This window comes from Trifolium pratense, linkage group LG4 (genome assembly GCF_020283565.1).
Source record: "Trifolium pratense cultivar HEN17-A07 linkage group LG4, ARS_RC_1.1, whole genome shotgun sequence".
Classification (NCBI taxonomy): Eukaryota; Viridiplantae; Streptophyta; class Magnoliopsida; order Fabales; family Fabaceae; genus Trifolium; species Trifolium pratense.
Genome location: NC_060062.1, coordinates 17,400,429 through 17,428,421, shown reverse-complemented (window position 1 = coordinate 17,428,421; position 27,993 = coordinate 17,400,429). Strand labels below are relative to the sequence as shown.

At 32.9% G+C, this 27,993-nt stretch overlaps 4 protein-coding genes across 5 annotated transcripts; 2 read left to right on the top strand and 2 right to left on the bottom strand.

Moving 5' to 3' along the window:
* Window positions 1-286: 286 nt before the first annotated feature.
* On the bottom strand, window positions 287-1,175 carry LOC123922192 (aluminum-activated malate transporter 12-like). Its single transcript, XM_045974937.1, has 2 exons — window positions 791-1,175; window positions 287-643 (listed from the first exon to the last, which is right to left on the bottom strand). Exons 1-2 carry the CDS (start codon window positions 833-835, stop codon window positions 287-289), a joined length of 402 nt encoding a protein of 133 aa, XP_045830893.1. The 5' UTR covers window positions 836-1,175.
* LOC123922191 (aluminum-activated malate transporter 12-like) lies at window positions 834-12,346 on the top strand. The gene is made up of 3 exons (XM_045974936.1): window positions 834-849; window positions 1,384-1,784; window positions 12,134-12,346. Exons 1-3 carry the CDS (start codon window positions 834-836, stop codon window positions 12,344-12,346), a joined length of 630 nt encoding a protein of 209 aa, XP_045830892.1.
* Window positions 12,347-14,021: 1,675 nt separating this feature from the next.
* On the top strand, window positions 14,022-21,141 carry LOC123919949 (homeobox-leucine zipper protein REVOLUTA-like). 2 transcript variants are annotated; one of them, XM_045972008.1, is made up of 18 exons: window positions 14,022-15,004; window positions 15,095-15,254; window positions 15,636-15,721; window positions 15,817-15,907; window positions 16,269-16,364; window positions 16,439-16,552; window positions 16,630-16,713; window positions 16,846-17,001; window positions 17,078-17,152; window positions 17,235-17,341; window positions 17,474-17,657; window positions 17,748-17,936; window positions 19,338-19,418; window positions 19,579-19,713; window positions 19,962-20,299; window positions 20,402-20,507; window positions 20,641-20,790; window positions 20,905-21,141. In XM_045972008.1, exons 1-18 carry the CDS (start codon window positions 14,769-14,771, stop codon window positions 21,052-21,054), a joined length of 2,538 nt encoding a protein of 845 aa, XP_045827964.1. In that variant the 5' UTR covers window positions 14,022-14,768; the 3' UTR covers window positions 21,055-21,141. The 2 variants fall into 2 exon arrangements, with proteins under 2 accessions (XP_045827964.1, XP_045827963.1); XM_045972007.1 differs by having other exon boundaries at window positions 14,124-15,004; window positions 19,962-20,507.
* Window positions 21,142-23,175: 2,034 nt separating this feature from the next.
* On the bottom strand, window positions 23,176-27,561 carry LOC123919948 (CASP-like protein 5A2). The gene is made up of 4 exons (XM_045972006.1): window positions 27,401-27,561; window positions 26,775-27,067; window positions 23,788-23,920; window positions 23,176-23,633 (listed from the first exon to the last, which is right to left on the bottom strand). Exons 2-4 carry the CDS (start codon window positions 27,005-27,007, stop codon window positions 23,442-23,444), a joined length of 558 nt encoding a protein of 185 aa, XP_045827962.1. The 5' UTR covers window positions 27,008-27,067; window positions 27,401-27,561; the 3' UTR covers window positions 23,176-23,441.
* Window positions 27,562-27,993: the final 432 nt, after the last annotated feature.

The following is a 27,993-nucleotide window of genomic DNA, read 5'->3' as shown; positions in this document are numbered from 1 at the left end:
AAAAATATTCTCTATTTTTAAACCTACTAGTTTTTTTTTTGTCATAACTCTGTGTGTGTTCTTCTCTTTCACTCATAGTTCTGTGTCCAGTTCCATTACCATAGAAGGTTAGAACATTGTCTATATTATATCTTTTAGAAACAATTAATACTTGTTACTTCCCGTATTAGGTTTTTATATCCTTAATATTTTATATTTGATGTTATTTAGCATGCAACATAATATTAGTTTTTATTAAACAAGAAAGTTTAGACGAGCTTGTAACATATTAATTGATAGTATAATATTATTTTTTTAAAGCAAAAGGCAATGCTTCAGAAAAATGAAGACTATTGATAGCCATTTTACTCGTCTGGCTCCTCTCCAACACCTTCTGTCTTATAGTTCCTGCTTGTGTAGTAGCAGCTATGGCGGGGGCGGGCTTATTTGCTTGAATTTCATTAGAGCCTAAGAAGAGTCGCAGATGATATTTTATAGCAGCGTCGAGCTCTTCCAATGCTTCATGAAGATAATCAGAAAGAATTTCTGGTGAGCAATGGCGTCGATTCTTTATGCTGTTGGCAAGTTCTATCAACACTTTTGAAACTTCTGCTGCCAGCCTTATGCAAGGGTCCTTGAACTTGACTCGAATTGTTTCTGGTGTCTGCAAAAAATAACTATTATCATTAGCCCTCATGGTTCCTCAATCTGGTTTTACCCCTTTCATAGAGATTAACCATAATATTATCACAAAAATTGTCAAACCTGAATTTCTGTTTTCAAACAGCCATGTAGGGCTACCACTGAATACCTGAATTGTCAAAGAACAGTTCCAACTTCTACATATTGTTGCCATGGAAATTTTTTACGGTACCTACAATACCTTGGCTCCCAACTTGCATATAATGCCTGCACAAATTATTTTTTTTTAAAAAAAAAGAATAATTTGAAGAATAAGTTTTTTTTTTCTTTTTTTTCACACATCTTAGTGCACTATGCAAATACATTTTGAACATTATTCTGATACCTTGTGTTATAAACAACACCTACACTTCTCAACCGTATTATACATCTACTTACAAATGACAAAATAGTAAGAGCTCATACATGGCCTAAAGCGGCCAATACTATTAGAGGTAAGTTTGTTAAGAGTTTGTTATGTTAACTACTCTTCCTATCTTTTTTTTTTAAGATCAAAAGATGGCAGCAAAGAGCTAACCATCACAAAATATATGGTGGGGACTAGACCAAAACTCCATTAAGATGAACGAAGTCTAAAATTAGGCAAGCCTAGTTTGTTTTTAAGCATACAGTCAGTTATAAAAGAAGGAGGATCCAGCCAAGAGGTAGAAGAAGCTAAATTTGTGGTGTGCTATGAATTTGTTGTGTTTGGTATATATGCAGGATTTGCAGCCACATATACGAGGTTTATCCCTTATATAAAGAAGAATCATGATTATGGTGTGGTTATATTTGTCTTGACCTTCAATTTGTTAACTGCTTCAAGTTATGGGGTTGGTGATGTCTTGAAGACTGCATGTGACAGGTTCTACACCATAGTCATAGGTTGTGTTGTTACCCTCTTTATGAGTCTTTTGGTGTTTCCAAATTGGTCAGGGGAAGACCTTCATCATTCCATAATATCCAGACTTGAATGCCTAGCTAAATCTATAGAAGTTTGTGTCAATGAATATTTTGATGGAGAAATACAAGTTTGTGATGGTGATATAAATAAATCATCTGAAGATCAAATATACAAAGGTTATGAGGCAGTTTTGGATTCAAAATCTACTGATGAAAGATTGGTAAGCTATCCATTCATCTTGTAATTAAATGATTCATCAATCTTGTGTATCACATTGTTGTAATATATGTTCCGACCTCAGGTCCAAACAATGTGTTAGAGGTATTGCGTTTAACTCATCCTTACAAAACAGACTTATAAAGTGAAGTTTGCCTCTACTTTATAAACATATATATTCAGGCCATCTCTCGAAACCAATGTGGAACTTCTTAACACACCCCTTTGTGCCCAGGACTATGGGCTTGGGGTGCGGATATAAATGATGGATGACCCGATCAGAAACCTGATAGCAGGTGACACAACAGATTGTGGAGGAGACTTTGATACCATCTTAGAATTGAGAGTTTGATCTAACTCAACTCAACAAAACAGGTTTATAAAGTGAGGATTGTCTTTACTTTATAAACATATATACAGGTTATCTTGCAACGATATATGACTTCTTAACACATGATATCAAAATTATAATGATAAAAAATAACTTACCTATTATAAAAACTGCAACAGCAGAGATAAAAGCTTGAAGGGTCTGACCAGCATTTGCAACATAATGAAGAAGAAATACCAATAATCCTGCTGATAGTGTCCATGTTCCTTATTTTTGTATATAATATACATGAAAGATATATAAGGCTAATCACAGTTTAATAATCCTATTCCTAGTCACGGTTCAAAAACAAGAGAGAAAAATTTGTTGGAGAAAAATATTGACAGAAGGGCTAATGTGACCCGGTTTATTTTTGTAAGGAGACTAAAGATGTTTGTAATTTTTGTCGAGGACTAATCCAAGCCCTATATTTTTTGTGAGGGACTAGAATGGATCTTCATTCCTTAATTAATACTAACCAACTTTTTTTTTGAAGGATAATACTAACCAACTTGTAACTATGTATAATCAACTCCAACTAATTCTAATAATTGTACTTTAAGGAAGGGTGATCGCAGTATGGTTTGAATCAGTTTTGAGGCAGGTATTCAGTTCAATTTTGGAAAAAAAAATTCTCACCGATACATTTAACCCCTCACCCCTACAAACAAACCAATATTTCCATTTTACCCCTTTTATTATTTGACTTTATCCTTACATGTAGTCAAATTACAAACCGAAAAACTTAAAAAATGAGTTCCGAACATTTAGCCACGGTTAAACCGTGACTAAACTGAACATTTTTCGAAAGACTCTACCTTAGTTTTTCGATAATAAATTGCAAACCGGAATAATATGAAAAAAGAATTTCGAAACTCTTTTTTTCAATTGTTCCGGTTTGCAATATTTTAGCGGAAAACTTAGGTAAAGTGTTTCGAAAAATGTTCAATTTAGCCACATTTGAACCGTGACTAACTACATTCCTGAATTTTTTATTTTAATTGTTCTCGTTTGCAATTGTAATTTAGATTGATTTAGAGATTTAATAACCAAATTCGGCGTGACAGTCTTAAATGGAAGTGCAGAATAAGTCATGGAGTGGTAGCTGGTGTTTGTTTAATGAGATTTTAAATTTGGACAGAAATTGTTAAGATTGTCCATGTTATGAGGCAGGTCCTCTTTTCTAGAAAAAAATTACAATCAGAAACTGCAACTATATGTCATAATTGAGTCCACAGGTACCCCAAAACTGTATAACTGCTTGTTTTTATTCATTTATTGCTCTGGAAAACTTGTTTTACCAGTACTTTTATTTATTTGTACTGTGCTATATTGTCACACCTAACTTATCTTTGTGCTTGATATTCAGATGCTTTGGGCCTATTGTTAACAAAATTATAACTCTAAAAAGAAATATTAGAACAAATTTCCATCCTCATCTCATATATACTCCTATATATATATATATATATATATATATATATATATATATATATATATATACAGTGGCGGAACTAGGAAATCAAATCCGGGTGGGCCGCTAAAAAAATATAGTATATAAATTAAATATAAAAATTATATTTTATACAAAAATTTAAGTCATAATAAACACAAATTTGATCATAAATAATTAATGTCATGGCCTAAATAATATACGACGTGTGTCAAGTAACTTAAAATTATCAATGATTTACTTTATGGTTTAAACTAATACTTGCACAAAATTGATCATTAAAAAAATTATATTTTATTATATTACAAGGTATATTTAAAAGAGAATTATTTTTTAATAGAAAATAGTTGCACTTTTTTTTAGAAAAAAAGTTAGAAATTGTCTATTTTGTTTTGATATATATCGATGAAGAAAAGAAAAATAATAAAAAAAACACACTATCTTTGATTAAGTGGCTTGAGGTAAAGTTTTGATGCATGGACTTCAAATCATTAAACATGATTTTTATAAATAAAAAACAGTAAAATGCAAAAATATTGGCCAAGGAGTGTTGAACCCATGACCTCCACAAAAAATAAACATACTCACAACCATTAAGGCACGCCTTGAATTCTAATATATTTATGTCTAAAGAAATACATATAGTTTATACACATAATTTTATAAATACACCGAGGGTATTTTAGTAGTTTCACATTTTTTGGGGGTGGGCCATGGCCCTGCCCAGCCCCTCCCTAGGTCCGCTAGTGTATATATATATATATATATATATATATATATATTAATTACAATAACCTTCGACAAATAGAGAAAATAGAACATGCACCGACAATACAAAATTACATTGTCATTTAATATCAATCATGTATTTCGCCGAATCACGTAACTGGCCATTAAACTCTTCTAAAATAACATTGACAAATAAAAATAACTTCACAATATCTTTTTTTTTTTCATAAATTTTCTGAACTGCCATACTTTATAGCGAGAAGGGGTGGCACCATTGTCAATGGAATTGCCCAAGAAGGGTTGGCGCCATTGACACTATTTATTAATTTTTTTTTCGTTTTTTCTTTGTTTGGAAGGGTTTGGGGGTTTTAAGGGTTTAGGGTTACCGGGTTTTTGGGTTTAGGGTTTGTGGAAAAATATTTTAAAAAATATTATTAATTCATAAATAAATTATAAATATAAAATGTAAAAAATTATTTACAAAGTATTGATTATATATGTGACTCAGTACCGCAACAACGACGAACACGACGTTAGTATCCTCATGATTGTGACACTAAATATGCATGTGAATTCATTATGCTCTTAGTTTAAAAACATATATGCATGCATGGGAACCAAAGAGTAATTAGTATAAGCCGTATTTAACTAGTTACCACTCCTTCTGAATTAAAAATATAAGCAAAATTTGATGAAATTACATTTATTAAAAAATTATAGCTGATCACATTTAATTTATGCAAACTCAATAAAAATAATAAGTCTATCATTTAAATTACCCTATCACAGTAAATTAACATTAATAATATTTTAGAAATATTATCATTAAAATGAGAGAAATAGTTAACATTTACTTATACATATAAAGTGAAATTTCTTTGCAATTTATTTCAGATGGAGTACTAACTATTTATACATTTTTTTTGGCTGATAACTTCGATCTTAAAATTGACATGCAATGAGCCCACAAAAATTGACATATGCAATAATATGCTCAATGGATGGCTTTAGAATTTGGATGTATTGGGAAATTTTCTTTCTCAAACTTGATCGGTTTCCTTTAAGACAAAGAAGTTAAGATTATTAAAGTGATACGTTATCCCACTTTGCATATTTAACAATTTAAGAAAATGATTGAAAAGCACTTACTTAGAAAGAGATAATTACTATTTTACTTGCTTATGGAGCCAAGAAACATAGAGTAAATAAATTAAATAGCATAATTAAAATCTCAAAAATTATTCTTTAACTTTAAATCCTGCCAATTTGTTTGAACTTTTTAATGATAAATGTCAATAATTAATTTTTAGAAATGTTAGTCATAAAATTCAAACTCACAATGTCCTATTATATCTTCAAACCTTTTATACTCATGTCTCCAATCTACCAAACTACCTTATTGTATTGTTTGACCTTGATTGTAAACTTTTTTAATAATTTCAATAATTTATTAGATTGTAGGTCAATTATCAACAAGGTCTCAAATATTAATCAATAGTGTAAAAGGAATAGAAGGATAAGACAACCCATACAATGAGTGACCTTGTCAAAGTATTGGTGATCAGTGATCACATTGATTTGAAGTGACTAATGGGTCCATTGTTCCTTTCCCTTTGGCCTACTAATAGTCCTCTTTGTGACAAGCTAGTGCTAGGTTCTTGAATCAGGTAGTTAAACAATGTCAAATATAACTTTGTCCTTGATTGACACTAACTAATACAGTACTCCAGTTATGAGTTTGTTTAGCATTTGGTAAATTTTCAAAATGCTTTTATATGTGATAGGTAGGTTTTATAAAATGAGCTAATAATTTATTGAAAATCTATTATGTATTTTTAATGTATTAAAAAATAGATTTTTTCTTATAATTAGGACCGAAGGGAGTAATATATACTCAAAATAATTATACATAAATAAAAGATAAACAGATAACAAATTTCACTGCTAATTTTTTTTGAATGAAAAAATCAATTATCTAAAATACTTTATCGAGTAACCTAGGAAAAAAACCACTTATAAGTCTATTTTATAAAGATCGAGCTAAGTTCAACTTAAATTCAAAGATGATATCAATCTATCCAAATCTATTTAATATTTGTTAAATTATCTATTATTAGGTTACTGCTATCAGGCCACTCTTAAGATTGTGAGTAGTTCACACCTCGTGCATGTGAACTCAAATTTTAGACTAGTTAGAAAATGACACCTCAATGAATGGGTCATTTTTTTTCCTAACGGAAGGATAGTGTGTGTGTGTGAGTGTGCTCCATTCGGACCAAAGTACATAGTTTTGCTTAGGCAACACCCTTAACAACCAAGGCACCGAATTGTCATCTTTTATCCATTTGTGGGCTAAAAGCTTTATGGTGAAAACAACAAAGCATGGGGGGTGAAATGATGTGAGAAAATTTATAAAAAATGAAAAATAGGGTAAAGATAATGACAATAAATAATAAGTGTGCCAAACAAGCAATAGTAAGTGAGAGTTGAAAAAGAAAGAAAAAAAAAAAAGTGAGAAGATTCACTGTGTGTCAAAGTGGCTGACTTATGTAGGACCTAGTCTCCACTTCAAAGACACCAACCCCTCAAAGCAAAGGCCACCTCATTATTCTATTCATTTACGCAACAAACCATTTTTCTTTAGGAAAAATAAATTTAATTCAATGAGGGGGGTGTGTAAGTGTATGGGCCCGGCCCAGACAAGATAGGCCCACTTTGATTGGACCACAAATGGGGCCCAAAGGTGCACACTGTCATTATATTCCTTTCCTATGATAAAAGCAATAACTTAGAGAAAAAGGAGATGGGAACCCTCCACCCATTAGGAAGAAGAAGGGGTGAGAACATTAATTAAATCATATAAAGAAAACAAAAATAAAATGGAACAATCAGAGAAAAAAAGGGGGACAAAGTGGAAGAATGTTAATCCCATCACTGTAAAGTTTATAAAAGAAAAATATTCTCAATTTGACTTTGTTATATCTCATCATATGCCATTGATTGTACTATATAATTAGGAGCAAAAAATTTCACATTTGTTCTTTATGTCACCCCTACTGTGCCTCTTGTTCTTTCCTTTGTTGACAAAGGAATGAAATCAAACTTGTTTTTCAACCATGTTTTGTTTTTGCAAGTCCAATGATTTAGTGAATAACTTATTTGTTTTGAAAAATATATATTTAAATTGCAATTTAGATTCTTTCATGAATTCATCAGATCCGACACAAGTGATTGTATGTCGGGGTGTGTGAGTGCTGTATATTCTAAGATATAGATTTAATTTTTAATAATAAAAAATTCTTTCGTAAATTATGTTTAAAAAGATGAGATGAATTTTCTCTTCTTTAATCATTAATTTATTCTCTTCCTCTTAAATTAACAGTTCTTCAAGAAAAATATTTATTTTACACATTTGTCGTTAAATTTCAAAGTGATAATATTTTATTTTAGGCTCTAAGTCGCATATTACTGTCGATCAATAGGTTTTATTTTGAAATTTGAACCTCTTACTCATCTTACTCATTATACTGACTGAAAGTTGGATGCATGCAGATATCATCAACGTCATGAATTCATCCACAATTGTTCTTCATCAACGCCATGGACTCATCGTCATTCGCCAAATCTTTCTTTCCTCAATTTACAATGACTTTGAGGTCCTCTATCTTTCTTTCATAATCTCATATTTGATTATCTGCGAGTCTAAGATGAAATTATACAAATGAATAAAATTATTGTTTTATTTTAGATGGTCAATGTTAATAATTAATTTTGTTAATCTTAGTATTTTCTTTTTACTATAGCCCTTGAGATGCACATAATGAAGCACAAAGTGTTGTCTCTATAGTAATGCTTCTTTTCAAAATTTCTCACAATGTAAAAAGAGAGAAGCAAGAGTGGATTGTTGTCTGGTGTGAGCTTATTGCACCCAAATAATGCCGACAACACAATGGAAGCTAAAAGGACTTTTCCTATGTTGGGAGTCAATTTCTTTTAACTTGTGCTTCTCATTGTCCACGTGGCTATTTGTCATTGGCTTACTTGGAATGTAATTAACGTAAAGTCGTATATTGGAAAATCTTACCTTTTTTAATGTCCTCCTTATATCAAATCCAAACAAAGATCTTGACTATTTTTTTACGTGTATTTTCAACTATTTATAGATACATATGTCAAAATTTCTCTGTTTATGTCATTTTGTAGATTTTCAAATGCCTTTTGCATTCATATTTGTATTCTATGAATTTGTTCTTGTGTTTGAGTATATTAACATTCTTTGTATTGTATGAATTTGTTCACCACCACCGAATGGCGCCGCTGTACATTTTTTTTTGTTTTCCATATTATTATAGTAATTTTCCACCACCGTTTACAATGACTCCTGGAGCATATAAGGTGGATTTTCCTCTTTCAACTGAATTTTTTCTATTTGCATGAGTCGGAAATTGAACCATTGACCACATACTTAAGGCGATCAAGACATTTACCACGTATCACTGTACATTTTTTATTCCAAAAGAACGTTATTTGTATTTTTGTTTTCGGTAAGTTTTTTATCGAGAGATTTGAGACGTATCGGATATTAAATGTAGGGGTGGGCGGGTGGCAAAGCAGAAGGTCTCTCATCCATTTATGCCTGCCATGCTTAAGTCCTTTTAAAAACGGGGCAGAATGGGGCGTGCCAACTTAGGTATTTGAGTTCAAACGTCAAATCCGCCTCATTTACTAATGAATTGGAGGGTTGACGGGCCGGTCCACCAGACAACTTTTTTATTTTTTTTATTTTCTACTTATAAATTTACGATATAATTTATTGTTATTTTGTTAAAAAAATCAACAATGTATAATAGAAAATAACTCAAAAAAATAATAAACGCAAATCATACAATAAATATAAATAATTAATAATTCAACATCGAACTAAATTGCTTCACGTAAACAATTAATTGTTCAAATATTAAAAATTGATATATGTAAAAATTTGAGAGTCCTTAAACATGGTTAACTTAGTCACACTCACAGTTGAAATGTGATAAAATAACCAGGGGATAGTGATGCACAAAAAACATAAATAATTCATCAAAAAGACTAATTTTGAACTCCAGTGTTGAAAAGAAATAAGTTTATGTTATCTTTACCGGTTGCTTGTGATGCAATAATTGAAAAGTTGAACTAAGTATACTATAATTTTTTTCTTTGAAATGATAACAAGTGTTTCCAGGACATTCTTTAAACATCATAAATAGTAAATTTTTGTAAAAAAAAAAATTATGAAAATGTATGAAGTCAACACATTGAAAATTAAAATGTTTTACTTTTAAATAATATTTTTTAAATGAAATATTTAAAGAGTGTTCCAGGAGAAGACTTTTCCTTTTTAACTCTTAACTATTTTTTTAAAAAAAAAAAAACTAAATTAATCCACCTAACTCTTAACTATTAAAGGAGAAATCTAATATAATTCGATTAAAATATAAATAAAATTTGGTAAAATATTATTTTGATTTGAACTCGATTTTTTTCAATTAAAATTCTTGAGTTTAACTAATAGTTATTAATTGAGTAGTAAACAACAAATATTATCCAAGGATATTAATACTATACTTCTTTTTTAGAAGAATATATTTTGTGTTCTTATGAGATTATATTAACTTAGTCGGTAAAAATACCAACATCGCATTATATATGAATGAATTTACTTGGAACATCCCAGATTGTAATGTACTTTCTTTTTAGATATTAATAAATAAAAAATAATATACCTATATGCTGCGTAAGCATTTTATTTATGGGAAGCACGTGACACTACTTTTGGCGCATGCCAAAACCAAAAGCAGGCAAAACATGGAAATGACACGTCATAATTTAATTTGCTATCGAGGGCTATATATGCGTCAATATTCCACTTTCTATTACTTTATTTGTTTTTAAATTTTGTTATTTTAAAAATATAGTGCTAACAATATTCACCTTAACATTTTTTTTTTTATGATAGCATTTTTTTTAGTTTTTCATTAGATTTATTTCTAATTATATACTTAAGACTCGCTCGACATTAAATATTGACACATTTATTAATTGAGATTTGAATATTGATTCTTTTCATTATGAGATTACTTCGTTCGAGTTCAGATATGCTCCATTAGCTTATCCTCCATTAGCTTTCATTACATTGTTCAGATCGTGACACGTGGATAACAATTTATCAATGGTCCAGATTTAATATGTAAGGAAAAATAATAAAAGAACAAAAAGAAAGAAACACGTAAATTGTAAATTTCCCCGTTGCTTGCAATACATTGCTCTTCATCTTCTTCCTTGTTGTTGCAATACCGTCATCTCCTCACACAAATCACTCTCCATCCCAACTCCGTCACCGTCCCATCTCATTGTCAGTACTAACACACTTGCTCACATGTTGTCACCCTTCTCTATCCGTTCAACCGTCGTCGCCGTCATTTTCGCTACTTTCAGTTTTAAAATATCTCTGTTCCTCCGACCACCCAACATCACCGATGCTACTATTTTTGGCCAAGGTATTATTGGTTTTTAAAACTATAACTTTTTGTTCTTGTTCATGTTGTTATTGTTTTGATACATTAATTAGTTAGGAACGGGTATTATGTTGTTATTATAATATTATTGTTTTTGAAGGTATTATTGTTGTTATTATACTATGAATTTTATGCTGTAATGGTTTTTCTAGTTTCATTTTCATTGTTTATTTTTATGCAATTGAAAAGGGAAAGTGGCGGTGAGACACCGCGGCGGCAGCGGTGAGGAAGAAGACGTCTTGTCGGCGACCGTTAGTGAGAGACATTATTGATAGAGAGATGGAGATGCGGCGTAGAGATTGAGAGTTGTTTTATTTTGACTGAGAAGACGAAAATTGAGAGAAAGAAGTAAGATGGGGTTGTTGTGAAAGGAATAAGAAGAATATAATTTTCCAATCTAATCTAAACCAGTGGGGCGACGGCGTTGGGCCGGAGAGAGATTTGACGGCGACCAGTTGTGAGGAAATGTCGAGCAGTGTTGTAGCAACAAGGAAGAAGATGAAGATAGATGTATTGCAAGGAAGAGAGATGTTTACACAGTGTCAGGAAGAGAGAACATTTTAAATTTGGACTATTGATAAATTTTTATCCACGTGTCACGATCTGAACAAGGTAATGGAAGCTAATGGAGGATAAGCTAATGGAGCATATCTGAACTTCGTTCAATGAGTTGGCCTAGTTCCTCTTATTATCATTAATTCTTAAATTGGATAGAATTCATGTAGGCCAACCTTTTAAGAATAAAATCCAATAAAGTGATGGGTTTTACTTGATTAGAGAGTGTATTGAAATAATAGTTTTAAGAGAAATATTAACGTGTGCCCTAAGGGCATATATTAAATAAGTAAATTTGAAAATATTATCTTGGAACTTGTGCCTTTAATGTTTTAAGCATTAAATTTTCTATGTTATTAAATGCTAATTTTTTATATTTGGATATTTTATCATGTGTCATTAGGACACATGTTAACATGACTCATTTAAATGAAGAGTTAAATATATTTTTAGTCTTACATTTTGCTATATAGTCAAGAATGGTCCATATATTTTAAAACTAATGAAAAATAATTCTATAATTTATTTTCGTTAGCAAAATTAATCTCTACCATTGATTTTCTTAACAGTAACATAGTGACACATGTCTTTTCTTATAATCCACTTTTTCACACCAAATCCGTTCGTCTATCTCTCTTCCTCCAACACAAACTAGATGATGATGATGATGATGATTTTATATTGTTGAGCAGGTGAGTGACACAGAAAATTCAGATTATGAGTCTGTAGAACTAACTCCAAGAGTAAGAATACCACTTGTTTGGGTCAAAGATTATACATTGAATCTTAAAAATAGGGAGGGTGGAGAGTTGCATAATCTAGTTGTGTTCAATAGTTATTATGATCCAAACACTTATGTGGAAGCTGCTAAGGATGTGGTGAAAGAAAGTGGATCAAGAGATTGAGCCTATTGAAAGAAATGATACTTAAGACTTTGCTAATTAACTTACCAAGTGGGAGTAAGAAAATTGGTGTGAAGTGGATTTACAAAACTAAGTACAATGAAAGTGGGAAAATAGAAAAGTATAAGGCAAGATTAGTGGCAAAGGGGTGCAGTTAACAATATGGAGTTGACTATAATGAAGTATGTGAACATGAGGGACACTATCAGAGTTATATACTTGTTTTGATAGCTAGCAAAGGGTGGAATGTAGATCAACTTATGTGAATAGTGCTTTCTTACACGATGAATTGGTTGAGGATGTGTATGTAAAGCAACCCCCTGACTATCAGACAGACAGAAGGAATAAAATCTATAAGCTCAGAAAAACTCTATATGGAATAAAGTAGACACCTAGAGTTTGGTATAGCAAAATTGAATCATATTTCACTCAAGAACTATTTTTCAAATGACCTCATGTGAAACAAAATGACAAAGAAATAATGTTAATTGTGAGCATGTATGTTGATGATCATATATACTAGTATTGGTAAAGGTATGTCGGAAAACTTCCAAAAATCCATGAAGAGCAAGTTTGTTATGGCTGAACTTGGTAAGATGAGATATTTTTTAGGATTTGAAATTAAGCAATTTGACAATGATATTTTTATTCATTGGTAAAAATATGCTCAAGATATTCTAATAAGGTTTGGAATGAAGAATTGTAAAAGTTTGTAACTCTATTGTAATTGATAACAAGTTAACTAAAGATGTTGATGCTACTGAATATAAACAAATAATTGGTAGTCTCATGTATCTCTTAGCTACTATACAATAGACATGGTCTCGTCTTCTTAGTGTGTTTGATTGCTAGATATATGGAGAGACCTACTGAAATTCATTTGGCTGTAGCTAAGAGAATTTCGAGATGCCCTAAAGGAAAAGCACATATGGATATGTTTGTATATGGTTAAAGATCTAATTTCATGGTCTTCAAAGAAGCAAACCATTGTCACTTTATCTACCACATAAGCCGAATTTGTTGCCGCAACATCTTGTGCTTGTCAAGCAGTGTGGCTCAAAAGAATATTTTATCAACACAATGGAACTATATTTCTATGTGATAACAGTTCATCCATAAAATTGTCAAGGAATCCTGTTATGCATGGCAGGTTCAACCACATAGATGTGAGATATCATTTCGTAAGAGATCTTACTAAAGAAGGAGTTGTTGATCTGAAGTAAGCACTCAAGAGCAACTAGCATATATAATGACCAAGACCTTGAAGTTTGAAGCCTTCTGAAAACGTATAGACAATCTTGACACATGTGACTGTCTTTAATTAGATTGATTATTCTTAAAGTTTTCTTGTATTTTGTTTATCTGTTAAACTAGCCTATTTGTGTTTGTATATAGTTCATTTCAGGAGAGACTTTATTGAATTTAGCTTATTTTTTTGTTAGCTGCTTGTGGATCAAGTATCAGGCGTGTAATAGGATCGCACTATTAGTGTCGGTTAATTTGTTTAGGCGCAGGCTTGTCGAATTGTGTTATACTCTGAACTAATAACTATATAAAACAGAATCACTCTAATGATCGAATAGTGAAAATATCAATCATCACAGTTATCACAATTAGTGCGTTAAATTCAAAAAAAAAAGTTATTGAAATTAAATGTGTAGGGTAAAATTTGGAAGATGTAAATTGGAAGCAACACGACAAGAATAAGGACAAAGACGTAAATGCTCTGAAAATGTTTATTGTCCTAGTGTTTTATAAACCAAAAAAACATCAGTCTCATGCCATGTTTCTCGATATCCGAGCTCACTTCTATTCTCTTCTATTCTCTCCCTTTATTCCACTCTTCTCTTCAATCTCCCTTTCCTCCATCACCACCAACAATGCTTATTAGGGTTTTTCATCTCCTTGATTCTGATTCAGATGCTTCAAAACAACACTGCAACTAATTAGACAAGACAAAAGACAAAGACAAAGACAAAGACAAGGACAACTTCACTTTCTATTCCAAACAAAGTTATCTTCTTACAAACTCCATATTCCTTCCTTCTACCTCAAGCTCCATTTCAAACTTATCTTGTTCAAAAGAAAGAAAGATTCAATTTTTCAAACCACCCTTCTCTTTCTCTTTCACTTTCATTTTTATGGATTCCACTAACCTTTAAATCAATAATAAATAAATAAAAAAACCCACCTTGGTTCACAAGGTAATGGTGTTGTTAGTGGTCAAAGTTGAAGGAACAGTAGAAGGTGAAGGAACAAAGAAAAAAAAAACCAAACTTTCTTCTTCATTTTCTTTCATTCACACAAACCCATTTTCAATTTTCCTTAAACTTGTCTTTTTTCATTAAATCTCTTCAATTTCTCATATAAAGTTACATTCTTTACTAGACCCAACAATTTTCTTCTTCCTTGGAGTCTGAGAAATATGGCTATGGCTGTGGCTCATCATAGAGAAAGTAGTAGCAGTGGTGGAAGCATTGATAAGCATCTTGATTCAGGAAAATATGTTAGGTACACTTCTGAACAAGTTGAAGCTTTGGAAAGGGTTTATGCTGAGTGTCCTAAACCTAGTTCTATGAGAAGACAACAATTGATTCGTGAGTGTCCTATTCTTTCCAACATTGAACCTAAACAAATCAAGGTTTGGTTCCAAAATCGAAGGTACTTAACCCCTCTTGAAAACTTTGTTTCAAATCTTTGTTTTTTACAAGTTTCAACTTCACTTAGATGTGGTTTTGAATTGTGGTGCAGATGTAGAGAGAAGCAAAGAAAAGAGGCTTCAAGGCTTCAAACTGTGAATAGGAAATTATCTGCAATGAACAAGTTGTTGATGGAGGAAAATGATAGATTACAGAAACAAGTGTCACAGCTTGTGTGTGAGAATGGATTTATGAGACAGCAATTGCATACTGTAAGTGTGTGTGAGGAACATGATGTTTCATGTCATAATTCTACTTTTTGAGGAAGCAAAATTGATTCGATTTTGACATGTTTGGATATTCTCAACTAGTATTGATTCTCTTGAATCAAGAATTAAGAGATTTTGCCTCTACAATTGATTTTTAACTTCAAACTTATTACATGAATGTATTCAAATATAAATCATTTTACATTCAATTAACTTTTAATCGGATTCAAAATTAACGTTGTAACTATGTTTGGTATCACGGTAAGTATGCCAGAATCACGGTGACCTACTGACATATCCACCGTGATATTAATGGATTTTATATTTTTTTTCTTAGTCATGCAATGAAAATAAGTAAAACTTTGGTTGTATTGATCTATGCAGCCATCAGCAGCAAATACTGATGCAAGTTGTGATTCAGTGGTTACAACTCCTCAGAATTCCAAAAGAGATGCTAATAACCCTGCTGGGTAAGTTGAAGGCTTATGAAATGAACTTTTTGTGAATTTTTATTTTTCATCTTGAATGTTTCGTAATTCTTTTTCTATTGTGTAATCCTTTGTAGACTCCTATCAATTGCGGAGGAGACTTTGACAGAGTTCCTTTCAAAGGCTACAGGAACTGCTGTTGATTGGGTCCAGATGCCTGGGATGAAGGTTTGTTATTAGTACTCCTTGCTATAAACTTAGTAATTAAATTAGTGCTCGTGGCTGATATTTTAAAAATTGGAGCGAAGATCAAACCGGTTAGACATTCGGGTCATGGTTCGATCGGTTCAACCAGGATGACAAATAAAAAATAAGAATCAAAACAACTTAAGGTATAATCAGAATCAAAACAACCGGAAAAACTAGCCAGCTGGTTCAGTCCATTTTTAAAAACATTGGTCACGGCTTTTAGAAGATAATTATTATAAGTTTTATTATGATATTATGCTGATTTGAATATGAAGTCTAAGTTTCTTCTACTAAAGTAATGTGGATTACCTCTATTAAATTTTATATTTCTCAATGCCAGCCTGGTCCGGATTCGGTTGGGATCTTTGCTATTTCACAAAGTGGTAGTGGAGTAGCAGCTCGAGCATGTGGTCTTGTTAGTTTAGAACCTACGAAGGTAAATTCACACTTCCAAATAGGATGTAAAAGTGTGGTTTGAATTTGAAATTCTGAATCCCAAATTTTCAACAGATTGCAGAGATCCTTAAAGATCGTTTATCTTGGTTTCGAGAATGTCGGAACCTAGAAGTTTTCACAATGTTTCCTGCCGGAAATGGAGGAACCGTTGAGCTTGTTTACACACAGGTGAGGTTCAAATAACTTTTAACATCTGATTTCTATTTGCTTATAATACCTGTGAGTAACGTTCAAGTCGGCTACAGACATATGCTCCAACAACGCTAGCTCCTGCCCGGGATTTCTGGACTCTGAGATACACTACAACTTTGGAGAACGGTAGTATTGTGGTAAGTATATTTTGTCATCTGATGCATAATAATAGTTGCATAGAAGTTACCTATGAAAGCAGACCTTACTGTGCTGTCGTTATGAGATGATTTAGCATACTTAGCTCATGCATTTTGATTCCCATTTTGAAGGTCTGTGAGAGGTCCCTGTCCGGTTCTGGCACTGGCCCTAATCCGGCTGTTGCTGCTCAGTTTGTAAGGGCCGAAACACTCCCAAGTGGCTACTTGATTCGACCATGCGATGGTGGAGGTTCAATCATCCACATTGTAGACCATTTAAATCTTGAGGTTCGACATCTTAACAATGAGACTTTATATATTTTTCATCCGTTATGTATGTTAATTTGTTTATTCTTGTCTTTAGCCGTGGAGTGTTCCAGAAGTGCTACGGCCACTTTACGAATCACCAAAAGTGGTGGCTCAAAAAATGACCATTGCGGTAAGTTCAGTATTGTTAATTCATAAAGTAGAATTCATTGCAAAATTTTGTTGACTAATGTTATTGGCGTCTTTTATGATAGGCACTTCGATATATTAGGCAAATAGCTCAGGAATCAAGTGGTGAAGTTGTATATGGATTGGGTAGACAGCCTGCTGTTTTGCGAACATTCAGCCAAAGATTGAGCAGGTAACCACATGAAATAATTCGCTTCCTTGAAGGTCATATCTGTCTGCAGTTCTGGAACATTGATTTTTACAATATTGTATTTGATTCGTATTAATGTTATTTTAGCGGAAAACTGATGTATTATATTTGCAGAGGCTTCAATGATGCTGTAAATGGATTCAATGACGATGGTTGGTCTATACTGAACTGTGATGGCGCTGAGGATGTAATTATTGCTGTTAATTCAACCAAGAACTTGAGTAGCACTTCTAATCCAGCAAGTTCCCTTACATTCCTTGGAGGAATTCTCTGTGCAAAAGCTTCTATGTTGCTCCAAGTGAGTCTTGAGAAATCAACGTCGTGTAGTTTCAATAGTGTTTGCCTCTGAAATGTTACATAACAATTTGTTGTACTGCTTTGCTTGCAGAACGTTCCTCCTGCAGTTTTGGTTCGCTTTTTAAGGGAGCACCGCTCGGAATGGGCTGATTTCAATGTCGATGCTTATTGTGCCGCATCATTGAAAGCTGGAAACTATGCCTATCCAGGGATGAGGCCTACAAGATTCACAGGCAATCAAATAATCATGCCTCTTGGCCATACTATTGAACATGAAGAGGTATGTTAATTGTTGAAATTTGGGGAAATTTAGGTGAAAGAATAGGAGAAAATAATAAGGAACAATAAAATATTATTGATAATGATGTCAATAACCCTAATTACAATATTTACATTATTTACATTATCAAATAGTATGATACTACCTTGGTATTTATATCCAAGTGAATAAATTTAAATCTAAACTAAATCCCTTTATTATAGGGCTAAGAATAAACAAACCAAATAATATTATAATATTATAATAAACAAACCAAATCATAGAGATATTTTCTCAACAAATAATATAATATTTTCTATATTCTAACACTCCCCCTCAAGCTAAAGCTTACTAAGCTTTAAGCTTGTTACAAAATTAACCCTAAAATAAATTAAATCCATTGATAGCAAGCCAACGAAGAGCAGCAACCAAAGAAGCAGTAGAGGAGCGGCCGAAGAGATGAATCCATATCAAATTAAGTAAAAATATCCGCAGATTAAAGTATCACAAACGGGGTATGCCCGCGGATTAACGTATCACAAACGGGGTATGCCCGCGGATTAAGGGAAAACAAACGGGGTATGCCCGCAAATTAAGGGATCACAAACGGGGTATGCCCGCGGATTAAGGGATAACAAACGGGGTATGCCCGCAAATTAAGGGATCACAAACGGGGTATGCCCGCGGATTAAGGGAAAACAAACGGGGTATGCCCGCGGATTAAGGTATCACAAACGGGGTATGCCCGCGGATTAAGGGATAACAAACGGGGTATGCCCGCAAATTAAGGGATCACAAACGGGGTATGCCCGCAAATTAAGGGATCACAAACGGGTAACAGAATAAAAAGAAATTTCAATGACGGCTAGGGTTTATATGAAAAAAAGGTTAAGTAAAGCATATATGAACAAAAAGGTAAGTAAAACGAAGAATAATCGAGAGTTAAATCTCGGGGAAAATTGCAGCGGAATTATGTTTCAAGGTGGATACCATGGCTCTGATACCATGTTGAAATTTGGGGAAATTTAGGTGAAAGAATAGGAGAAAATAATAAGGAACAATAAAATATTATTGATAATGATGTCAATAACCCTAATTACAATATTTACATTATTTACATTATCAAATAGTATGATACTACCTTGGTATTTATATCCAAGTGAATAAATTTAAATCTAAACTAAATCCCTTTATTATAGGGCTAAGAATAAACAAACCAAATAATATTATAATATTATAATAAACAAACCAAATCATAGAGATATTTTCTCAACAAATAATATAATATTTTCTATATTCTAACATTAATGTTTGCATTCACATGCAAGATTGAAATGTCTCGTGTCATGAAATAAAAAAGATGTTTGAAGTTATACATTTGTTCATTCAAGCAATGTTCTTGAAATTAAATTTTCGTTGCAGATGCTTGAAGTTATTAGGCTTGAAGGCCACTCTCTTGCTCAAGAAGATGCTTTTGTTTCTAGGGACATTCATCTCTTACAGGTGATGCCTTTGACTCTTGTTCAATCATTGAGCATTATCCCTGTTCATCTCTTTGTATAACCGATGAAATGATTTTTTGTATGTTGTTGTGGTCTATACGCGAACAAATATGATCGATATAGGCATGTACTAATGTTTTTGTTGTGTATTCTTTTTGCAGATATGTAGTGGAACTGATGAGAATGCTGTTGGGACTTGTTCTGAGCTCATATTTGCTCCAATTGATGAAATGTTCCCAGATGACGCTCCATTGGTACCTTCTGGTTTCCGCATCATACCATTGGATTCAAAACCAGTTGAGTTTTGTTCCCTTGTTTTTTTAACTCTCTTTATCAAGCTAGTTTTTCATATATTTTTTTTCTTTCAATTTTTCATTTCCATCGAATATTATCATGTGTCGGTGTCAGACATCAACACTAGTCAGACACCGGACATGTCTTCAATCTAAAGTGTGTCTACATAGGTCTGTTGCTACAAGGAACATACTGTCGTCAACATCCCATTTAGTACCCCTATTGTAACATTACTATTTTCATGTTTTAGGGTGATAAGAAGGATACACCGAATTCAAACCGGACCTTGGATTTGATGACTTCAGGTCTTGAAGTGGGCCCAGCAACAACTCACGGTGGTGCAGATTCATCATCAAGTCAAAACACCCGATCGGTGTTGACTATTGCCTTTCAGTTTCCTTTCGACAGCAATATGCAAAATAATGTTGTAATCATGGCTCGTCAATATGTTCGTAGTGTGATTTCCTCAGTACAAAGGGTTGCCATGGCTATATCACCGTCCGGTATCAACCCAGCTGTTGGTGCAAAACTTTCTCCTGGTTCTCCAGAAGCAGTTACGTTAGCTCACTGGATCTGTCAGAGTTATAGGCAAGTCTACATATTCATCTTGAATATCTCGAGCATTCTAGTTGATGTATTATATATCTTTTCTGAGAAAAGTCTAACGTGTTCATCTTTCGCTTTAATCAGTTACTATTTGGGGTCAGACTTGCTCAGGTCAGATTCTCTAGTCGGCGACTTGATGCTAAAACAGCTGTGGCATCACCCTGACGCCATTCTATGCTGTTCACTGAAGGTATGGTTGTAATTTCAATTCATTTTACGGTGACAAGGTGGTGGTGATTCTTTGGTTTAGAAAGGAATTGTAATTTTGATAGCATTCATAACGCGAGATTTATGTGATTTTTTTCCCATTTGGTGTATTGCAGTCTCAGCCAGTTTTCGTGTTTGCAAATCAAGCTGGCCTTGACATGTTGGAAACAACTCTAGTGGCTTTACAAGACATCACGTTGGATAAAATATTTGACGAGTCGGGTCGCAAGGCATTATGTGGAGATTTTGCTAAGTTAATGCAACAGGTGATTTCCGCAACTTTAACGACTCCCATGTATAAGCTTATGCTATTTATCCAAACAGAATCATAGTTTTTGATTTTTAAAATGGCTAATTTGTGTGTATACTTCTTCCATTAGGGGTTTGCTTATCTGCCAACTGGGATGTGCATGTCGACGATGGGGCGGCACGTTTCTTACGAGCAAGCCATTTCATGGAAAGTGCTTACAGCAGATGATAATAGTGTTCATTGCTTAGCTTTCTCTTTCATAAATTGGTCATTTGTATGAAAATCCAATTATCAGAAATTTTTGTTCATGTAGTACTATATAACACAGGATCAAGTTTGCATTTAATTAGATTTAATTTATTTCTTATTTAATTTGCATTAACCAAGTTGAATTAATCTTGTAAATTGCTGCTAGTGCTAGAGTGAAGTTTAGACTTGTATGGAGTACTTGTTTTTGAGCTAGAACATGTTTGTCCTTAGCATTTCTCAAAAAGTAATTAAGGAAAAAGCTTATCATGAGTGCAAACTGCAAGTGGCGGAAAAGTCAAAATGGAGTTTGAGTAAAAAGTGGGCATGTCTCATATCCTTTTGTCCCACCTAAGCTTGTCTTACTTATTTTCATATGTCAATGTCAATTACAACGCAAAGTAAAAACGTGCACTCCATTTTTTATTTTTTTACATTTTAGTGCACCACTACCTTCAACATAGGACAAACCAAGAGTGTAAGAAAACAAAAGTACAAAACCGTTGACAAACTAGAAGAATAATCCTGAAGCATAATTAATAGATCTAAGTTAATACTCTATTTTCTTAAAAGTGTCAAGTTTTATCATATTTAGCGTTTTTAATTAACTGTCCAGTTTATGTTTTAAGGATACGATTTGTTAATTATACTCTTTATCAATTATTGTTATCTTTTTCAACATATTTTTTTATATACAGTATATTTGAAAAACTAAAGGTTTTTTTTAAAAAAAAGAAAGTTTGTTCCTTTTTTTACGATAGGCAAGTTTGTTGCTTCATTGTTATATTCAGATTTAAATAGAATTTGTTATCTATAATAATAGTTCATTGAAGATTTAAATAAGATCAATACTAGGTGCAAAAAAATAGGAATTTATTGGTGAATTAAGATGAGGATATAATAAAAAGATAGAGTGCAAAAATTCACTTTCTTAATTTGGTGTTATCATTCTAACTGGACATTTTTAAGAAAACGGAAGGAGTAGTATTAAAAATAACATGTGAAAATTAGACGTACGAGAGTTATATCTTTTGAAATGAATCCAATGTTGAGTTATGAGAAAAACTTAATGGATAAGTGTAATCACACATATGACTTCAACATCATATCTTTACTCAAAATATCAAGCATTGAGTTGATGGGTTATTGGTTCTGAAACCACCTTTAGACCATGTGGGGAGTCTGAGGATCATCCCCACTAATTAGATCAAGAGCAATCACATATGTGAGTTTAACATCACATCTTAACTCAAAATCTTAAGTCATTAAGTTTATGGGTCTGTTCCCTTATATATTGTTCAAAGTTCATTTTTTCAACCAATGTAAGACTTCTATCCTCACTTGCTACACATTTACATAATATATGCGATGTCTCTGCCAACTGAGCTAAACTTACTCATACAGAAGATATCTATCTATATAAGAAAAAAAATCAACTTGTTTGTGTGACCTTTTTTTTTTATAGGCGTGACCTTTACCTCTTCAATATATTGCTTCTAACTTTATATCTTCAGGTTACAATATATTACAATAGAGAGAGTAATAGAGGGTGCTAACAAACAAAATAATCAATAGGAAGAGGAGCAATCAAATAAAAGAAATCAATAGAGAATGAAGCAATCAAACAGATCAATCAAATAGAAGAAGAAAGAATCAATCAAATAGAAGAAGAGAGCAATCAAACCAAACAATCAAACATATGAACCAACAGAGAGAAGAACAATCAAAGATGAAGTAACAACTAAAGAGAAGACGACAATCAAAAAGAGAAATTGACGACAAAGAAAGGATCAACCAAAGAAGAAACAATCAAAGAGAGGAACCAACATACCAACAACGAGAGCTCAAAAAAGAATCAATCAAAGAGAGAAATAATCAAAGAAGGAGCACTGATAAAAAATTCAAATCTGTCTAATTAATTACTCACCAAAATATCAAAAGGAAACGCCATAAGGGAGGGACAAACTTTTCCAAACAACAACAAAATCAGTCATACAAATAACCGCAACAGAGAACCAAAAAACATTGCAATAAATCCATATTACTTCAAAAAATTCCCAAATCACGCCTAAAAATCACACTTGGCGAAAGGGAAATTGAGTTGCGGTTTCAGATCGATAGTGTGTATATTTAAGTGAAACCGCCAATAGAATAATGCACATTACTACTATATTGTAATTCCAGTTTACTCATTCCAACACCAAATGTGAATAAACCACAACACATTCCAATATCCAAGTTCAGAATTCTTGTTTGATCAAGTAAAGAGTACATAAATGACACCATTTGGTACAACTACTACTAACACAAGATACAAGCTTAACAAATTCCAAACAACAGTCACAAACCTGATACTAACAATTTAACTTTACAACAAGCTTCCCTTGTTTCTGTCGCTGCTGTGTGTGCCACTGTTTTTAATTACCGCGATGCCAAAGACCAGAAGTTCAGAAGAAACGACGGGACTGTGGTGAACCAACATATGAATGCCATGCCTGTAGCTGTTTCAAACTGCACACAGTGATTCTGTGCACAATTACCAAGATCATTATCAATCAACACTGTGATTCCTGCTGATGCGCAGGCTGCCGCAAATATAAGCGTCGAAGTGACCTGCTTACATGACAAGTGTTCTGAGTTAACTCTTTGTCATTTTCAAATGGGAAAATAATGATAATAGAAGTCAAAATCTACATGTCTACCTTAAGAATGAATGGAATAGTGACAATTGTAGTAAAAAATTATGGAGTCTTAATGGAGATCTTACCCCATCCCCAATTGTAAATGAACTGACAAGTCGGTAGTTCTGCAAAGATCGTCTTACTAAAATGGCATATACATCCGTAATAGCTAATGAAAAGCTCCACAAAGTCTGTAAGCCGGCAGCCGCAACAAGGAAACTGATAAAAAAGTTGAGAGTTGAGACAAGAATTTCATGTAAAGTTGTAGCATTTCATAAACAAAAGAGGGAACTTGAAAAAAGAATATAGCCAAAAAATATAATGACATGTTCAATTAGATAAAAAGCTTACGTAATAGCTTATTGAATAAGTACTTACCGCATAAACGCTTGTAAGATTCATAAGCTATACCGAGAAACGTAATGAAATAAGCTAAAAACATCTAATGGACATGCAATAAGTAATTTTCATAAACTAACTATAACACTTGCACATACATTTATGTTACAACGAAGTCCTGAGATATAGTGTCTAATATCAGAACTATCAAAACCTGTTATCATCTATATATACATCCAATTAGTTAAAAGCGTCCTGTCCATACCAAATGCTTTTAAGCATGGCAATAAGTCATTATCAGAAAAATTTCATTCAATTCTAAGACTCCATACAACAGTTACCGTTCCAGTAGTTAATCTGATATTTTGATAGAAACTGGCATCTCAGAAAATAGCCAATGATTTTCTTAGAATTTGAGTTGAGTCAAACTCAATTCCACAAAATAGCTTATAAGATAAGGGATGTCTCTCACACTTATAAACACTTTCAGGCTCTATCTCATCCAGTGTGAGATTCTCGACATACAACCCTCATGCCCGGACATGATTGGACATCAAAAGTGTGACCTGGGTGGCTCGATAGTAGGTAGCCTAACGAGTCTTGCTTGCATAGGCTATGAATCTATGATACCATCTTAGAATTTGACTTGGTCTAACTCCAGCCTACAAAACCGGCTTGTAGGCCTTATCGCATTCAATGTGGGACTCTAAACAGAATTCTTTAGTTCAATAGCAAAAATCTAGGCTAGATCCAATGTGGGTATGGACCAGAAATTACAAACGGTAAGACCATAGAAATTGAGACTCTTAACTCTCCTACTTCCTTTACAACTTTCCACATACTGTGGGGAATTGTGCAGATGAATTGGACAGGTGTCAACAAATGTGAAGGGCGGGCCCAAGATATGGGAAGTTCATTATAGGAAACAGTTTAAGGATAGTGGGGAAACTGAGTTGGCAATGCAAGAGAATATATGTTTGAGGGGAGAGTTGGTTACATAAGGAGAATAGTAAGTGGAATTTTGGATTCAGTTAGAAGAAATTAGAGGATCACCGAGAACCTTTCTCTGATTGGGATGAGACACAGTGAAAATGAAGCTGAAATTGGGATGTCCCAGAACATTTATCATGTTTGCAACTTTGCCAGCTTGAGATTCGAGTTACAAACCTTAAAAGAATCTAATAGAATACTCGAAGATCAAATACAAAATGATGCATCCATAAATACAGATCTTACCACTCAACTTACAGAAACTGAATTAAAAGAGGTTTATCACAAGATTTTAGCATTGGAAGTGGAACTGTAGAGCAAGAACCACTATTGTGAAGAATTAGACACAATTTGTTGAACTTCAACTCCAGCTTGAAATCAATTTGTGTCAACAAAACCAAGAACACAGATAATTTCTATCCGATTGAGAAAGCTATAGTGTGTCCTATCAGCAGATTATGTAGATGTTAACAAAATGTCAAGACTCCATATGCAAGTCATTGTATGTTATAAGTTATAACAGCTCCATTTTGGACCAAAGAGTAGCATGGATGGCTTCATACAGTAAATTTGATACCACTAGGACCTATAAACATGCAGCTCTATCATATCATACTCAAACTCATTGAATTCACTACCCATAAAAAATTAAAGACATGACAAATGATCTACCAATTGATAACGTTCCAAGCAGCAACACAATCAGACACCTCAAAAACAATTTCATAACCATATATCAGAAGCACATGAAAATTCAGTGATGCAGTCTACTATTACTAGTGCAGACCCAAATGCCACTGATGATGTCTATATCATGCCCATGTGGCAAACTTGAATTAAAATTTATCAGAATCAAGCTCCCAATAGACAAAATCCTGATTCCTTTACACAAATTTCTCTTACCTATATCACTTTATAACTCTTCTCTCTTTATTCTCAATCATATTTCCTATTTTCTCTCTTTCCCCTTTCTATCTCTCACCCAGTTGTCAAATAGTGGCACTAAGCGTAGCAGAATTTGAATAAACCGCAATACACCATACACTATTTAGTACAAAATGCTGTCAAATAGTTGCTATAGCAGCGCTACAACATTACAGCATAGTACATCTTGAATTTATATTTGATGTTTAGAACTAAGTACTTAAGTCTTTGTTTGTTTCTTACTTTCCTTGAATTTTATGTTTTGTTTAAGACTTGTCTTTTATTGGTATTTTGGATTTTGGAATACTACTACTGTGTGTAGTAAGTATTTGGATTTGGATGATTGGTATTTTAATTATGTAAAGGACCTATGCTACTTTTATTAGTATATGTATTTTGATGATTGATTGATAGTTTGATATTTATTATGTAATTTTTATTTTTATTGTCCGTGTCGCGTCACTTAAATAGCGCCCGCGATTCTCCGCATTACTGCATCGCGTCAATTTTGGGTTGTCCGCGTCGCATCAATTTTCCGCTTTGACAACATAGACAACACTACAGCATAGTGCTATTTTTCACGATCTACGATTGACAACACTGTGCTCACCCTATTTAGCATGTGAACAAATCTCAGTATGATGCACAAAAATTTCTCAATTGGAATCTCCTTGATCTAAACATAACAATTTCACCAAATCCAACAACACAATTCTTACAATCACAATCACAAACAAAACAGTATTTTATTTATATGCAATAACGAAAAAACTGAAAACATATATCCAAGGCTAAAGTGAAGATAAACAAAACAAATTACCAGAAAGCAGTGACTGAAGGAAAATCACTAGTAGAAGCCATAATAGAGAGTGCAGCAGCACCAAAAACAAACTGCGAAATACGCAAAGATAGTCCACCAACAGTACCAGGCATGCCTTGAATATCCTTCATCCTCACCACAGGCACATGTAAGTTTTCTCCAGCAACAGGAACAGCTGCCTCAGTAGTTGGAACCTCTTCAACAGGGTGAACCGAAGCATGGCTCACGTTCATTTCTTCACCAAAACACTTCAATTCATAATCACACAACCCAAATTTCTTCTTCAACCAAATCTAATCAAATTTCAATAACCCAATTAATTAATTAACTACCCATGATCTAAAATCGAATCAAAAGTAATAAAAATGTGAACTTTATTATATATTTTTTAGGGTCCCTATTTTTTATTACTACTTTCATATTATTAGTGGGGGATCAGGATTCACTTTGATTGATTATTATAAACTAGTGATTACCCATTGATTTAAATCAATAAAAGATTGTAACTTTATAATCAAAACTAAGAAAACCGAACAGAATCAATTCCTTAGTTTATAGTTAATGAATTAAAGTAAAAAAAAAAAAAAAAAAAAAAAACAGAATAAGGAACAGAAAAAGAGACATACCCAGAAGAAGAATTGCAGTGAGATCTGTGTTAGAAGAAAGGATGAAGATGGAAGGAACGAAAGGTAGAAGAGAGACACAGCAGTGCCTGCAGAGTGCAGTTGTTGTTGAATGTTGGTGGTGTGGTGAACTTTTCTTTTCTATGTTATTTTATTTTTATTTGTTTTTTGTTTTACAATAAACTTTTCTTTATTTTTGACCAACTTAATCACAATACATGATGTGTCAGTATATTATTGGACGCATGTGCAAAATAACTTTAGACTGACGGTGCATATAAATTAAATTCATAATTAATGTAATAGGTGGTAAAAATATTGAACATTATTGTTTTGTCAGAGTTGAAATATTTTTATACAAAAATAAAATATGATAATTTGAAGTGTAATTTTTTGTGTTTTTCTTAAAATAAGTTTCATGGAAATAAGTAAAAAAAGAATTTTTAAGAAAATGCTTATATTTCCGAAACATAGAAACAAGAAAGGCAAGAAACAAATCTTCACCGTTCATTACAACCACCACACCATGTTTTCCGCAAAAAAGGGAGATTAACACATTGACAAATGTTATTCTTGTGTTTCGTTTGCAAAATCCT